At 35.8% G+C, this 14,188-nt stretch overlaps 1 protein-coding gene across 1 annotated transcript; it reads left to right on the top strand.

Annotated features, from left to right (window-relative positions):
- Positions 1 to 13,194: 13,194 nt before the first annotated feature.
- LOC110336105 (olfactory receptor 14C36-like) lies at positions 13,195 to 14,184 on the top strand. Its single transcript, XM_021218526.1, has one exon. The coding sequence runs from the start codon at positions 13,213 to 13,215 to the stop codon at positions 14,182 to 14,184; it is 972 nt and encodes a 323-aa protein (XP_021074185.1). The 5' UTR covers positions 13,195 to 13,212.
- Positions 14,185 to 14,188: the final 4 nt, after the last annotated feature.

The raw sequence follows: 14,188 nt of genomic DNA on the forward strand, positions 1-14,188 counted from the left end.
CTCTGCCTCCCGAGTGCTGGGATTAAAGGCCGGGCCTGGTCAAGTTGACAACCAGGAATAGCCACTACAAAAGGGTAACAAAATATTCACAGGAATAAATTCAGAGACAAAGTATGGAGCAGAGACTGAAGGAAAGACCATCCAGACACTGCTCCACCTGGGGAATCCATCCCATAAACAGTTGTGAATGCCATGAAGTGTATGCTGACAGGAGTCTGATATAGCTGTCTCTTGAGAGGCTCTGCCAGAGCCTGACATATACAGAGGCAGATGCTTGCAGCCAACCATTGAACTGATTATGGGGTCCCAAATGGAGGAGTTAGAGAAAGGACTGATGGAGCTGAAGGGGTTTGCAACCAGACAGGCAGAACAACAATATCAAACAAACAGAGCTCCCAGTATCTAAACCACCAACTAAGGAGTACACTTATAGAAACCCATGACTCCAGCAGTATATGTAGCAGAGGATGGACTTGTACAGCATCAATGAGAGAAGAGGCCCATGATTCTATGAAGGCTCAATACCACAATGTAGGGAAATTTGAGGGCTGGGAGATAGGAGTGTGTGGTTGGGTGGATGAGAGTACACCCTCATAAGAGTAGGAGGTGGGGGGATGAGATAAGCGATTTCTGAGGGGCAGAATCGGGAAAGGGGACAAATTTGAAATGTAAATAAATAAATTATCCAATAAAATTTTATATATATATATATATATATATATATATATATATATATATATATATGAAGATTTTGACCCCTTGTAATTCCTTATGGAAAATGCTTCTACACATCTGAAAATAATACATCTATAAAAACTAGCAGATATTAAATCCTTCCCTTCCAAGCTGTACTTCCGTGAAGTGATTTCCCAGAATCGTATAGTGTGCTGGCCTTTCATTCCTACTCTTGCCTAGGTCAGGGTTCTCTGTTTTGAATTTACTTGAGCACAAAATTGGTATCTGGGCTGAGATATCCCACATCAGATTTTCCTGTCTAAGTATAATATAACTAGGTCTGTGAAACCCAGAACCGTTTGTACCAAAACAAACATCCTGGTGAAGCCAGTTATAAGAATCCTACCCATTGTCTTTTAGATAATGATATTTCCCTCTGTTGTCCTCCACAAAACTGTGAGCTTGAGCTGTTTTCTCTTGCAATATCAGATCAAGTTATGCCATGAGAGTATCAATAGTCCCCACTGATCAATATTGCTATTTGTCCAAGAGCCAGATCAATGTCTCAGTTACCACTTGCTTAAAGAGAGTCATATTTTTGATGTCCTGGGCACTGGATTATAGCAATTTGTAGCAGAAGCAAAATAGCAATATAGAGTGGTTCAGGAGTAAAGTATGGTACTGATTTATGTAGTCATTACATAATTATCATAGCCATTCTGTTTACTGGGATCCAGTTGTTTGAAGAGGTATATATCATAGTGCATTATCATGACTCCAAAGTTTGAATTATAACTTCTTTTTTAATACCTTTTGCTTCATGGGAAACAGATGAAAAGGTGTTTAGACACCTAGAATTGCTAGAACTGTAGCCAAAATCATAACTGTTTTAAAGGTTCAAATGTCTTATCCTTTATCTCTGTCCATATTAAAAGATTTGTGTCCCCTTTTGAAATGGTTTATAGAGAAAGGCCTTATTATTCCTGAAAAATCTGGTATCCAAAGGCAGAAATAATTAATTCTCAAATGTATATATTAGTCTTTGGCATTGGCATTTGAAGGATGGCAGAAATACTACTCTGAGATAAGCTCTTTTTTCCTCCTCTCAGACAGTAGCCAAGATTTGTAAACGCTGATGTATACATTCAGGTTTTCTTAAGTGGACATGTTGTTGCCAGTGATCTGTAATGTTTGCAGCACTGGTTTAGTGGCCCTTTAAAATTTATTTTAGTTTTAGAAACTAGGAGGAGGTCATTGATGTTTGATTAGAATATGATACTGAGAAACCAATGATGGAAGTTCAGCGTGTCAGAATTAATGTCTTATCAAACAGAGTTGGATCAATTTTAAATCCTTTGGACAATGTGGTCTATGTAATTTGTCTACTAAAGCTTGCCTCTGTTTCTGTCTATTTAAAGGCAAAGGTGCTTTGACAAACTTCAGCCAATGATTGGCTGTAGAAACATCTATCAGTGTATAACTATTGTTCTTAACGAATCAGACTCATGAGAATCATAGTTCTTCACAGGCAGGAGAGGTATATGCTAGCTGACTGGTAGGGCACAAAGATACCTCTAAGTCTAAACCAGGTAATGTTGCATGAAATATTTTTATTTCCAAGGTCTTTTGAATATTTTAATATCTGTTTTTGTGTGGGTGAAATGATTAGTTGAACAATTATAGAAAGCCTTGTCAGGTCTGTCCTAAGTGTTTGATTTCTGCTCATATACCTGAGAATCTTATCAATTGATTTGGGGCATGGCTTCCACCTTATTGTTGTATGGATAGTTGTGCTAAGGTTTGATATCTTTTTACAATGCTCATCTCAATACAAAACACTTTTAATACATCTATAAGAATTCCCCAAATCTCAACAATTTAAATACCAAATACATCCATTTGCCCAAGAATTTCATAAATTCATTGTTTTTAATAGCTGAGTAGTATTACATTGTGTAAATGTACCACATTTTTTGTATCCATTCCTCTGTTGAGGGATATCTGGGTTCTTTCCAGCTTCTGGCTATTATAAATAAGGCTGCTATGAACATAGTGGAGCAGGTGTCCTTAAAAGCAGATGGAACATCTTCTGGGTATATGCCCAGGAGAGGTATTGGTGTAATCTTCCACTGGCCAAAACTGACGTTTCCCCTGCTCATAAATTCAGCCTCATATGGGTGATATATTTGGGGTTATTCTATCAACTTGAAATATAACCTGGCCTCATCTCATAGAGAAAGTGGCCTCTATAGATATTACTTATGGAACTTGAGAGAATACTTGCAAGATAGTAGTTTGGAGTAGGAAATCTTTTAGTGGCATTCTAACTGCCTTTACCCACATTTTGAATAAACCTGAATGTCTATAATCTGCAACATTTGATAAGTAGGATTTTACTTTCTGTCAACTTTTTTAGTGAATCTATGCACAGTATGAGGTTTCTTCTTAGTTATGCTAATCTTAAAAGCTGTTGCCTATACATATATATGTTCTTCCTGCTGGGGTACCTTTTCTGGCCTCAGTGGGAGAGGAAGTGCTTAGCCTAGCAGAGACTTGAAGTACCAAGGTGTGGGGATCCCAGGGAGAGGGGCCCCTACTCAGAGAAGGAAAGGGGAAATGGGGGAAATATTATGGTAGTGAGTGACATGGGCAGAGCAGTAAGCAGAATGTAAAGTGAATAAGTGAGAAATGAAATGAAATTTTTAAAAACTCCATCCATGTATCATGAGAGTCAAATTCATTAAACTCATTTATTTAAAATTTTAAAGAACAAAAAAATAAAACAAAAGTTTAGAATACTTTTTCTTTTCATCCTCCTTCTCCACAACTTTAACATTTCTCATATTCTTTTCTTCCCACGCTACACATTTTTTTAATTTAAATTCTCATTATAAACCCCTAGAAACAACTGATAAATAAGCAGGTCCAACCATAATGTTACATTGTATTGAAATTTCACCAGTCAAACAACTTAATCCATTACTTTTGAATCCTGTCTCACGCCAGTGTTTAGCAGACATGGACCTAGCCAGGTAGTACACAGAACACAATATAAAAACCAGCTAAAATGTATTGTCTTTTCTTCTAAAACCTCTTGAAATGGACATCTAATGTTCACGTTTCTCTTGGTACTCTGGACTTAACTCCCACCAGAGTTTCCCATCAAACTCTGATTACAGAATTGTACAGTTTTATGGCTCAAAGTTCCAAACTCCAAAATTTCTCCCATAATCCACTTCCAAATGTCATTAAGACCTAAATGGGGCTGGAAGGAAGGAAAGTCAGGAGAAAAGTAATGTAGTTACATCTTTATTAAAATGTAAAGTCATTAATAAATTAAGATAATTTTTGGCGATCTTTTAAATGAAACAAAATTTTAAAAACTCTGGCATTCTTCTGTGAAGAAAGAGCTGGTAACATAACATGAATTCTCCATTCCTGGGTGTATGCAGCTTCTCTACTACAAACTCAAATAACGGTATTGAGTTTACTAAAACTTCTATTATTCATACATAAATGATGATGTCCATCATTGTAGTAACCAACAGGTTACTTTTAACCCATAAGATTTTAGAGTAGTAGGCTATAATGTTGTATAGTAAGTATTTCTTATATTTTAAAAATATCTGAGTGTGGTTTATAATTTACCTTAGTGTGACATAATTCTTTTAAATATGCAAAAACTAGAGAAAAGAATGTAAATGCTTAAATATACTTGTGAAAGCTCATGAAGCTCCAAAGTGTCGTTTGAATTTGGATACAGGTTTGAAAACCGTATGTTGCTATTAGTCTCTGTTGAATCCTTGTTTCAATGCTTAGGTTTGGTTTTTCTTTTCTTTCTTTCTTTTTTCTTTTCTTTCTTTTTTTTTGGGGGGGGGTATTTGTTTTGGGGGTTTATTGTTGTTGTTGTTGTTGTCTTTAAAGAGTAAGATTGCAGNTCTGTTCTTTTAGTTTCTCTCATAGATTAGCATATCATTATGAATAGGAGAAAGTGGAAGAGAGAGAGAAGGAGAGGGAGAGAGATAGAGAGATAGAGAAGACACAGAACGAGAGATTGACTCTCTGCTTGATGTGAGATGCGAAAACCACACAGGATATTGTTCTGAGATTCCTGCAGGTGCCAAACACATACTTGAGATGATGGAGTTTATTTGTGTGCTTCCTGCAGTGTTTCATTATCTCCATCATCATGCCAACACTTTCAGATGACTCAGGTGACACCTTTTCTGGTCCTCCAGCCTGTGTTATTTCCTGGATTTTAATTAGGGCCATTTTTTTGTCAGTTGTCTGGAAATAATCACCTATCTAAATTACCTCTGGGCATGTTCTCCAATTAATGCTTCTGTTCTCAGAGCCTTTGCACTCAGGAGGATGTCCACATTTAAGATGAAAGAGAACAAGACCAGTACATTTTGAAAGGCAACACTGGTGTTCTCAACTGACCTGGAGGCTCCNTGCAACTCATTATAGATAGGGTGACCATCTGTAAGCCTTTGATTTGGAAAAGCATCATTTTCATATTTTTAAATTCATTTTTATTTTTGAATGATGAACAATATNTTGGTAAGTCACCTGTGATAATGTATCTTCCACGCTTACTTAGAGTGGAATTTCCCAGTAATTCCTTGCTTCATTCAGTTTGAAAGGTTTAAGAAGGAAAGGGAAGTTCTATTACAAGTACTGAATATTTGAGAAAAAAGCTACACTGTTCACCTGAGAANCAATCAGTAATTTCATTAAGAAAACATGTAAAGAGATCATTCATTACTTGAAAATAAAAAAAGCCAGAAAAATCTTGCTATTTTTACAGAAGAGGCTGGAGAGATGACTCAGTGGTTAAGAGCTTTGACTACTCTTCCAGAGGTCCTGAGTTCAATTCCCAACAACCATATGGTGTCTCACTACCATCTGTAATGGGTTCACATGCCCTCTTCTGGTGTGTCTTAAGACAACTACAGTGTACTCATCATATATATAAGATTCATTTCTAATGTGACAACAATATCCTTAAATATGGGACACTATACTGTCATACATAAAACAAAAATGCTAATCACAGTGTCTCTATGTCACTTAGCTAGTATATTGTACTTATGACATCCCTTTATTTATTCAATATTTACAAAATGTGAACAACTGTATCTAAATAAATTTCAGAAAAGACATAGGATTATAATGTTATATAACATAATATATTTAAAACATACTATATTTACATAAAAATAGTAATATGTTTGAATATGTATTAGAAATATAGGAGGTGTATATGTTGAAAATATTTTAAAAGTTCTTTATTTAATTGTTTTTTATTGAAATTATAATATAATTATATATTTTTCTCTTTTTTTGCCTCCCTCCAAGCCCTCACAAATCCCTCTTATGTTTTCATCTATTTTCTTTATTAATTGATATTACATAAATTTGTGGTTGTCTGGTGCCAAATCTCCGTCAATGAGAACACACATACAAATAACCTCCAGAATGAGCAAGGTTATTAAGGAATATTTTGTATATACATACATATTTATGAATGCAATATCTACTAGAAAAAAGAGGTCATGATTTAAATAAGAGCAGGGATGGATTTATGAGAAAATTTGGAAGGATAAAAAGTAAGGAAGAAATCTAATTATAATCTTAAAACAAAAATGAATATGAACAATCACTGAGAAGCCCAATTAGGTAGTGCAGTTACCTTAATTTTACATATTTTTTCTGTCCTCATGTATTGGAAAGAATTCCCAGTAATATATTCCGTGGAAGTGATAAGATAGGAATGTCAGTTTTTTCTTGTATAAAACCTTATGCAATTTTTTTCACAATACAAATATTCAATTTTTCATATGATTTGAAATATAATACATGAATTGTATCATATCAAATATTATGAAATTTTTCCTATGAGATTGACCTGACTTTTATCCTTGAACATATAATTCTTTAAAAATTATTAACTATCAATGTTAAATTTTTCTCTAATATGAAGGTAAATTATACTTGACCAAATGTTGACATATTTCACAGATTAACATACAAGTTCTACAAATATTTGGTCATTATTTCAAATGTCATAAAGTTTATTCAACAGCATTCATTTTACTGTGGTGACTTTTTCTTGCTTTAGTATGTAGGTCTTGATAACCATATTAAAATTATTTTAAATGTGCTTATCAGTATAGAAATAAAATTATTGTCAAATTTATAGCACTTATCCATGGAACTGTCTGTTCCTGAAATATTTTATGCTTTGGCAAGAAAATTCTAACTACAGGCCTTGTTTGTTACTCATGTGGTATGTTGTTTGTAAAAGTTAACTCTATATGTTGCATGTTTCTAGAAATTGATTCATATCCAAATATTTAACTTATAGGCATACAGGTATTAATCTTAGCTCCTTTCACTTTTGTGACATCAACTTTGTTTATTCTTTTAATAAACTTTAATTAAAATATTATTACACTATCCCCTTTATGCTTCTAAGCACTTATAAGCCCCTTCACTCCAAACCATACCATTTTACCCTACTATAAAACTGATGTCCTCTTTTTGCTTAATTATTATTGTTCCATGTATGTGTATGCACAAATATATAAAGACAACCTGAAGAATTTATGTATATTTCTGTTAGATCATTTTTGTATAGTTGTTCACACCTGTGATTTTTAAAATCAAAAATCCCTTGCAATAACACTTTGTACATTTGTTCTGTATAATATATTGTCACTTATATTCCAACATTGTTTTCATATTTAAAATATATAAACAGTAAGGCTTTTTAAAATCTCTGCATAGAAATTAACAATTTACAACATGGAAGTAGGAGAAACCTTGTAAAAACCTAGCTGCTCAATCACCTGTGTAGTTTAAACACAGTACTATCCTTTACTTTCCCCATCCCCAAATAAAATGGTTTTAAATTTTTGACATTACTATCATTGAACTTTGCAAGTGACCAACCTTCCTTTTCTACAGCATACTGCAGCTGTAATAAAAAAAAAAATACAATGTATGCTGTTTCTTTATCTGGTTCAGTTATTTTTTTCAAATTAAAAATTCATCCAGAAACTTAAGTATTGTATGCTTTAACTGAGTTTCATGCATTAACTATAATGTGGTTCTGTGATTTTGATGAATATTTGTCAAATATAATGCCAACGTTTTAATCTATTTAATAGATCTCATACAAATCCATTTGGGAGATTATTTTTCTCTCTTTGCATCTTGACAAAACAATTTACTATCATTTTTAAATAGGATAAATTATGCAAATAAAGATTAAAAGCAGTTAATGTTCACTAGCTAACATCACTAAGTAAGTTTTCCTTTAATTTCCCTACATTTCATGTTCTTTAAATTTGAGGTTTCCAAAAGAAAACATTCAATACATCTGTTTCAAGAAAGAAAGAAAGAAAAGTAATTGTGGCTATCACACGACTTTGTTGCTGAATTTCTGTCTGATTCATGTCTGTATTCTTCAACCTTCTTAGGCTATTTTGCTTTCAAGTAATTAATGTTTTCTTTTTTTCTTTCTTTTTTTTTCTTTTTCTTTGTCACCTTAAAGGGAAGAAAAAAATGAGTTTGAGAGAGTCAATGCCTGGGAACACAGGTTTGAATTAGTCCAAATTTCATGTTCCAGTGTAGAAGAACTTTTATGGTTTTATAGAACAAAGACATTCATACATCAAGACAAGTCTAACATACAGTACATCAAGAAGTGACTACAGGAAGATGAGTAAGGTTTCTATATGGGGGTGGGGGCAGCTCCGGTGTGGAATGTTCTTTCTTGTCCCTTCTTCTTGAGGTAATGGCAGGGGAAGAGCTTACGTGGAGGGTAGGACTTTTTCAAGATATGTAGAGTTGCTGTATAATAAAAAGTTTACTTATTTAAGCCTAAGTTACAGTGCTATTGGAGCTGACCTGCCTTCTGTGATCCTCTGAGGCCAGAAACTACAGTTTCTGGCACCTACCACCTGTTCTTCAAGCCACAAAGGATTAAGTAAATAGCCTTTTCTATCTCAGCAGGAACTGCTGGGCTCTAAATTTCAGCCTGCTAGTCAGAAGTCAGGAAGAGAAGACAGTTAGATAAGTGATTATAGAGTTTATTACCAAGTTGTAAAAAGTTTCCTATGAAAGCTATCTAAAGGGAAAAGCAGAAAGATCCTAAGTGGGTAAAGGGGAAAATTCTCTAAATGGGAAAAGGGATAAGAATCTAGTTGGGAAAGGCAAAACAGTCTCAATTAATCTTAGCTTGCTTTGTCCTCAGTACTTATACATCTTTCAGAATACACGATCACATGTTACAAAGTTCATCACAAGTTCACATAAAAAATAAAATCATAAATTGAAATAGAAGTTTACAATGGTGATTTTTTACATGCCTATCAATTAGGAATAGATATCTGGCTAAACATCCATCATCTGTCTGAGCTCCAAGGTACACTGAAGGTTTAAAACCATAACTAACTTATTAGTGAAGTTTTGTATAGATAAATCCAGTAGATATTTTAGCTTCTGTCCTAGCACCTACAATAAATCATTAGTTGCCATTTAATGACCTTTGGTTAATTGTTTTTACAATATCTTGGAATGTGCTCTGAGTAGGAGAAAGTCTGGTTACCATCTAAGAGCAATTAAATGGTCACACTTGGGAGACTGGCAGAGTTCTCATTGCTTCTTTGACGATCAGAAAAGGACATAATAATAGTCCCAGTATAAAAGAGCTTAATAACCACAGATATAATTTTAGGAATTCTTCCAGGGTCATCATTAAGACTTAAGTCATCTATTTGTTTATATAGAATCACTGCAAGATAGTATATCTTCATGGAACTGCAGAGATCTGCTTCAAAGGGATGTGCTCCTATTTAGTGATTGTTATATATGTTTAATAATAACAGGAAAAGCATATTAATAGCAGGAATCTTTCCTAAAATGAGTCCCTCACAGCCTTGCTTAATGAAGGCTCACCTGTCACAGATTATATAATAATCCGAGGCAGGCCACTTCAGGATGATCACCTGCTAGTTATTAGCTTGTCCCATTATGGCTTCTGAGATCTATATACCTCAGATGCTCTCCAATGACACTTTGCTTTTTGGTTGGTGAAATTGAAGGTTTGTNAGTAAATTCTAAAATGTTCATCTACGAGTCATGGAATGTTTATTTCAGCACAGAAGTAAACAGGCAATGGTTATTCAGGGGTTAAAGCTAGCCTAGGGTACAGTAATTAATATCGGGATCTGCCAGCATCCAAACTCACTATATCACTGTAGTTCTAATAAAGCGATCAGTCTTTGTAGATATAGCTTCCTCATAGGAATTCTCACTCAGGATCTGTCTCTCCCTTTAGGATCCTTGGTATGCTTTTTGTTTATAGCTCTCCCAAGGGGCTATTCATATTAGCATCCTGTGGACTTGCCCTCTCCAATTTTATTATTATTATTATTATTATTATTATTATTATTATTATTATATTTACAATCCATCCATTATCCTCATCAATATCTGCCCACAATTCCTCATACCGTTCGTCTTCATGCCTGTCACTGAGAGGATTCCCCTACCAGACTTCCCCCCTCCTAGGGGGGCCTCAAGTCTCTCAAGAATTAAGTAGGTCTTCTCCCACTGAGACCAGACCAGGCAGTCCTCTGCTATTCAAGTATCAGCTACCTCAGACCAACTCATGTATACTGCCTGGTTGGTGACGCAGTGTCTGAGAGCTCCCAGGGCTCCAGGTTAGTTGTGACTGCTGGTTTTCCAATGGGGTCATCCTCCTCTTCAGCTTTTTTTCTTCTTCCCCTAATTCAAACTTAGGGGTCCATAACTTCAGTCCAATGCTTAGGTGTAAGTATCTGCATCTGTCTCACTTAGCTGGTGGTTGGGCCTCACAGAAGACAGCCATGCTAGGCTCTTGTGTGTAAGCACACCATAAAGTCAGTAATATTGCCAGGCCTTGATGACCCCCATGAGATGGATCCCAATTTGGGCCTGTCACTGGTCTCTTCTCCATTTTTGACCCTGCAGTTGTTTTAGCCAGGAATAAATTATGTGTCAGAAATTTTGACTGTGGGTTACCAACCCTGTCCTTCCACTTAGGTCCTATCTATCTACTGGAGGTGAACTCTTCCAGTTCCCTCTCCCCACTGTTGGGTCTTTGATCTGAGGTAAGTGACTTTTTCTTTGAGTTTGTTTATATAGTGGATTATGTTAATAGATTTTCTTATTTTGAACCATTCCTGTATCCATGCGATGAAGCCTACTTGATCATAATGAATGTTTTTTATGTGTTCTTGGTTTTTTGTTTACTAGGATTTTATTGAGTATTCCATGAATATGTGGGCTTTCTGTTGTTCTGGTTGTTATTGAAGTCTAGCCTTAGTCCGTGGTGATCCAATAGGATGCATGAGATTATTTCAATCTTTTTATGTCTGTTGAGGCTTTTTTTGTGACTGACTGTATGGTCAGTTTTGGAAAGGGTACCGTGAACTGCTGAGAAAAAAATGTATTGTTTTGTTTTAGGGTGAAATGTACTGTATATATCTGTTAAATTCATTTGGTTTATAACTTCTGCTAGTTTTACTGTGTCTCCGTTTATTTTCAGTTTCCATGATCTGTCCATTGGAGAGAGTGGGTTGTTGAAATCCCCCACTATTATTGTGTGAGGTTCAGTGTGTGTTTTGAGATTTATTAAAGTTTATTTTATGAATGTGGGTAACCTGGCTGATCGAGAGAGGCAGACATCTGATATGCTCTTGCTGAGGTAGAGATGGGAAGAGAAATGGGGTTTGTGTAGAGAGGAGTAGTCCCATATCCACTGGACTCCTTGGAGGTCCCAGGTACTTTGGTTACTTGGGCAGGTATGTTATTGTTGCCCTGGCTGCATCAAATCTCCTGATAAACGAAGAGACTATGGCTGTTGGCAAGGTAGACATGTTGATCTGCTTGTAATTAATGTTTTAGATCTAGGTATAATATTTATTATTTCCCATGAAGATTAGATCAGGATCCTTCTCAGGCATATTGCATTATATTATTAAGCTGATAGCTGCTTACCTTTAATAAAACACATTTAGAATTCTGCAAATTAATAACCCTCTGTTGATTATTAATTTTAGAACTAAAGCTTTCTAGATTGTGTATTAGTCTGGGAATAAGAGAGTATGTTGATTCCTAATGGGAGAGCATAATGTGATATTCCATAGTGTACTGAGTTGGACCACAAGTGGCCACACTCGAACCGGGTCCTTCCTGAAAGGCAGGCTGGGGCTGGAAGAGAATAGACAGTGAGAAGAAACAGGAGGCTAAGACAAATGGATTCTGATCAAAGCCCCAAAGTTTAATGATGTTCTGAGTTTATATAGAGTGGGAAAGGCCATCCCCCACAACCCCTTCTTGGAGCCTGTCGTTCAGGTGTGAGCCTGTAGGCAGATCTTCAGGAAGGTGTCTCTGGTGTATCTCAGGAGTTACTCAGCAACTGTTTTGAAGAGCAGTGGCAGGTGCCAACAATAGATCTGGCTTGGCAGGTCGGAAGGGACCACCCCAGGTGGTCCTGTGCTAGTGGCAGAGAGATCTGAACCAGCCTGCTTCAAGGCTGAAGGGAGGCAACATTGTACATTAACATCAGTCAAACTTAAATTCCAACTCCTAAATGCTGTCATACATTGCTTCATATTTAATTTTAGGAATAACATTGTCTTTGTTCCTGGGCCCAGCTAGCAGAAATATATTCTAAGTGTTACTATGAATATATATGTAAATACTGTTTACAATGCAAAGACTTTATTTTAAGGATGTGAGGTTAATATCTAGCATTTGTGATTTTTCAGGAAAATCTGTTGTTTTTCTTCAAGCATGTAAGGTTAATTATGCCTGGACTTCCAGACAGCCTTTTCTAAATGTCCCAGATATTCAAAAACTGAGTGAAATTATTTCTTAACTCACACTTCTATGTTCATCTTTTTTCTCTTTCCCAACTTGCTTTCTTCTTTATGTCCATGTCTCTCACCTTCACTCTCACTTTTTGAAATCCATCCTTACATATAAAATATACATGAGTATGTGCAGAGGTATAAGCAAGGGCATAGACATATGGGTATATATGTGAAAATAATCCCCCATGAAAATACAGATATACTCCAAATGATAAAATATAAATAAAAATATACTCCAAATGATAAAATTATATGGACATTCCTAACTGATGTATGTAGTTTATCTGGAAGAGAAAAAATACCATCTTTTAATCAACTTAACATTTATTAGGACATAGGGTATATGAGACAGCTATTAGAATGGAAACTTATTGTAAGTGTGTTTCATCATACATACAATTAGAAAGAAAGCCACAACTATGCATGGACACATATAAGGATGTCTAAGAAAAATGAATGCAAACCAAAGAAACAAATGCTTTATTTTCACACATAAAGGCCAGTTTTAGAAAACAACATTTAACAAAATTTCTAGTGATCTATCAGTTAATTTAATTTATTCTCTTTCACTGCTTTTCTTTTTCAGATGAATCTGTATTTTGAGACAATGTCCAATTCCACCCTGGTAACCGAGTTTCTGCTGGAAGATTTTGCTGAGACTTGGGAGCTCAGGATCCTACTCAGTGTGCTGTTTCTGCTGGTGTACCTGGGCAGCCTGTTAGGGAATCTTATCATCATCATTACTACTACAGTTGACCAGACCCTGAACACACCCATGTACTTCTTCCTCAGGAATCTCTCCATTTTAGATATATGCTATGTTTCTGTCACTGTGCCCAGTGCTTGTATCAACTCTCTCACTGACCACAGGAATATTTCTGTAGGTGGGTGTGCAGCACAGATCTTTTTTGTCTATTTGTGTGCATGTGTAGAGATTCTATTTCTCACCATCATGGCCCAGGACCGCTATGTGGCCATCTGTAAGCCTCTCCTCTACCCTGTGATCATGAACCACTGGTTCTGTGTTCAGATGACAGTGGCTTCCCTACTCAGTTCTCTTGTCCTTGCAAGTGTGCACACTTTCAAAACTTTCCAGCTGTCCTTCTGTCACTCTAATGTGGTCCCTCAGTTCTTCTGTGATATTCCTTCATTGCTGAGGCTTTCTTGCTCTGATACCTTTAACAACAAACTCCTAATTCTTCTGTCTGCCATTTTGGTTGGTGGTAGCTGCTTTGTCTTCATTGCCATATCATATGTTCGCATATTATCAACAGTGTTGAAGGTTCCTGTCAAAGGAGAGAGAGGGAAGGCCTTTTCCACCTGTGTCCCTCACATTATTGTGGTGTCTGTCTTTCTTAGTTCTGCTGCCTATGTATATCTAAAACCTCCAGTGGTAACATTAGAAGTAGCTAAGGAGATGACTCTTTCTGTNTTCTATACCATTGTTCCACCATTCTTAAATCCTATCATCTATAGTCTTAGAAACAGACAGATAAAGGAGGCTGTGACTAAACTTATATCAAGATTATTTTTTCCATGTTTGAATGTAAAGGAACACATATTTGTCAGGGTTCTCTAGAGGA

This window comes from Mus pahari, chromosome 1 (assembly GCF_900095145.1).
Source record: "Mus pahari chromosome 1, PAHARI_EIJ_v1.1, whole genome shotgun sequence".
Classification (NCBI taxonomy): domain Eukaryota; kingdom Metazoa; phylum Chordata; class Mammalia; order Rodentia; family Muridae; genus Mus; species Mus pahari.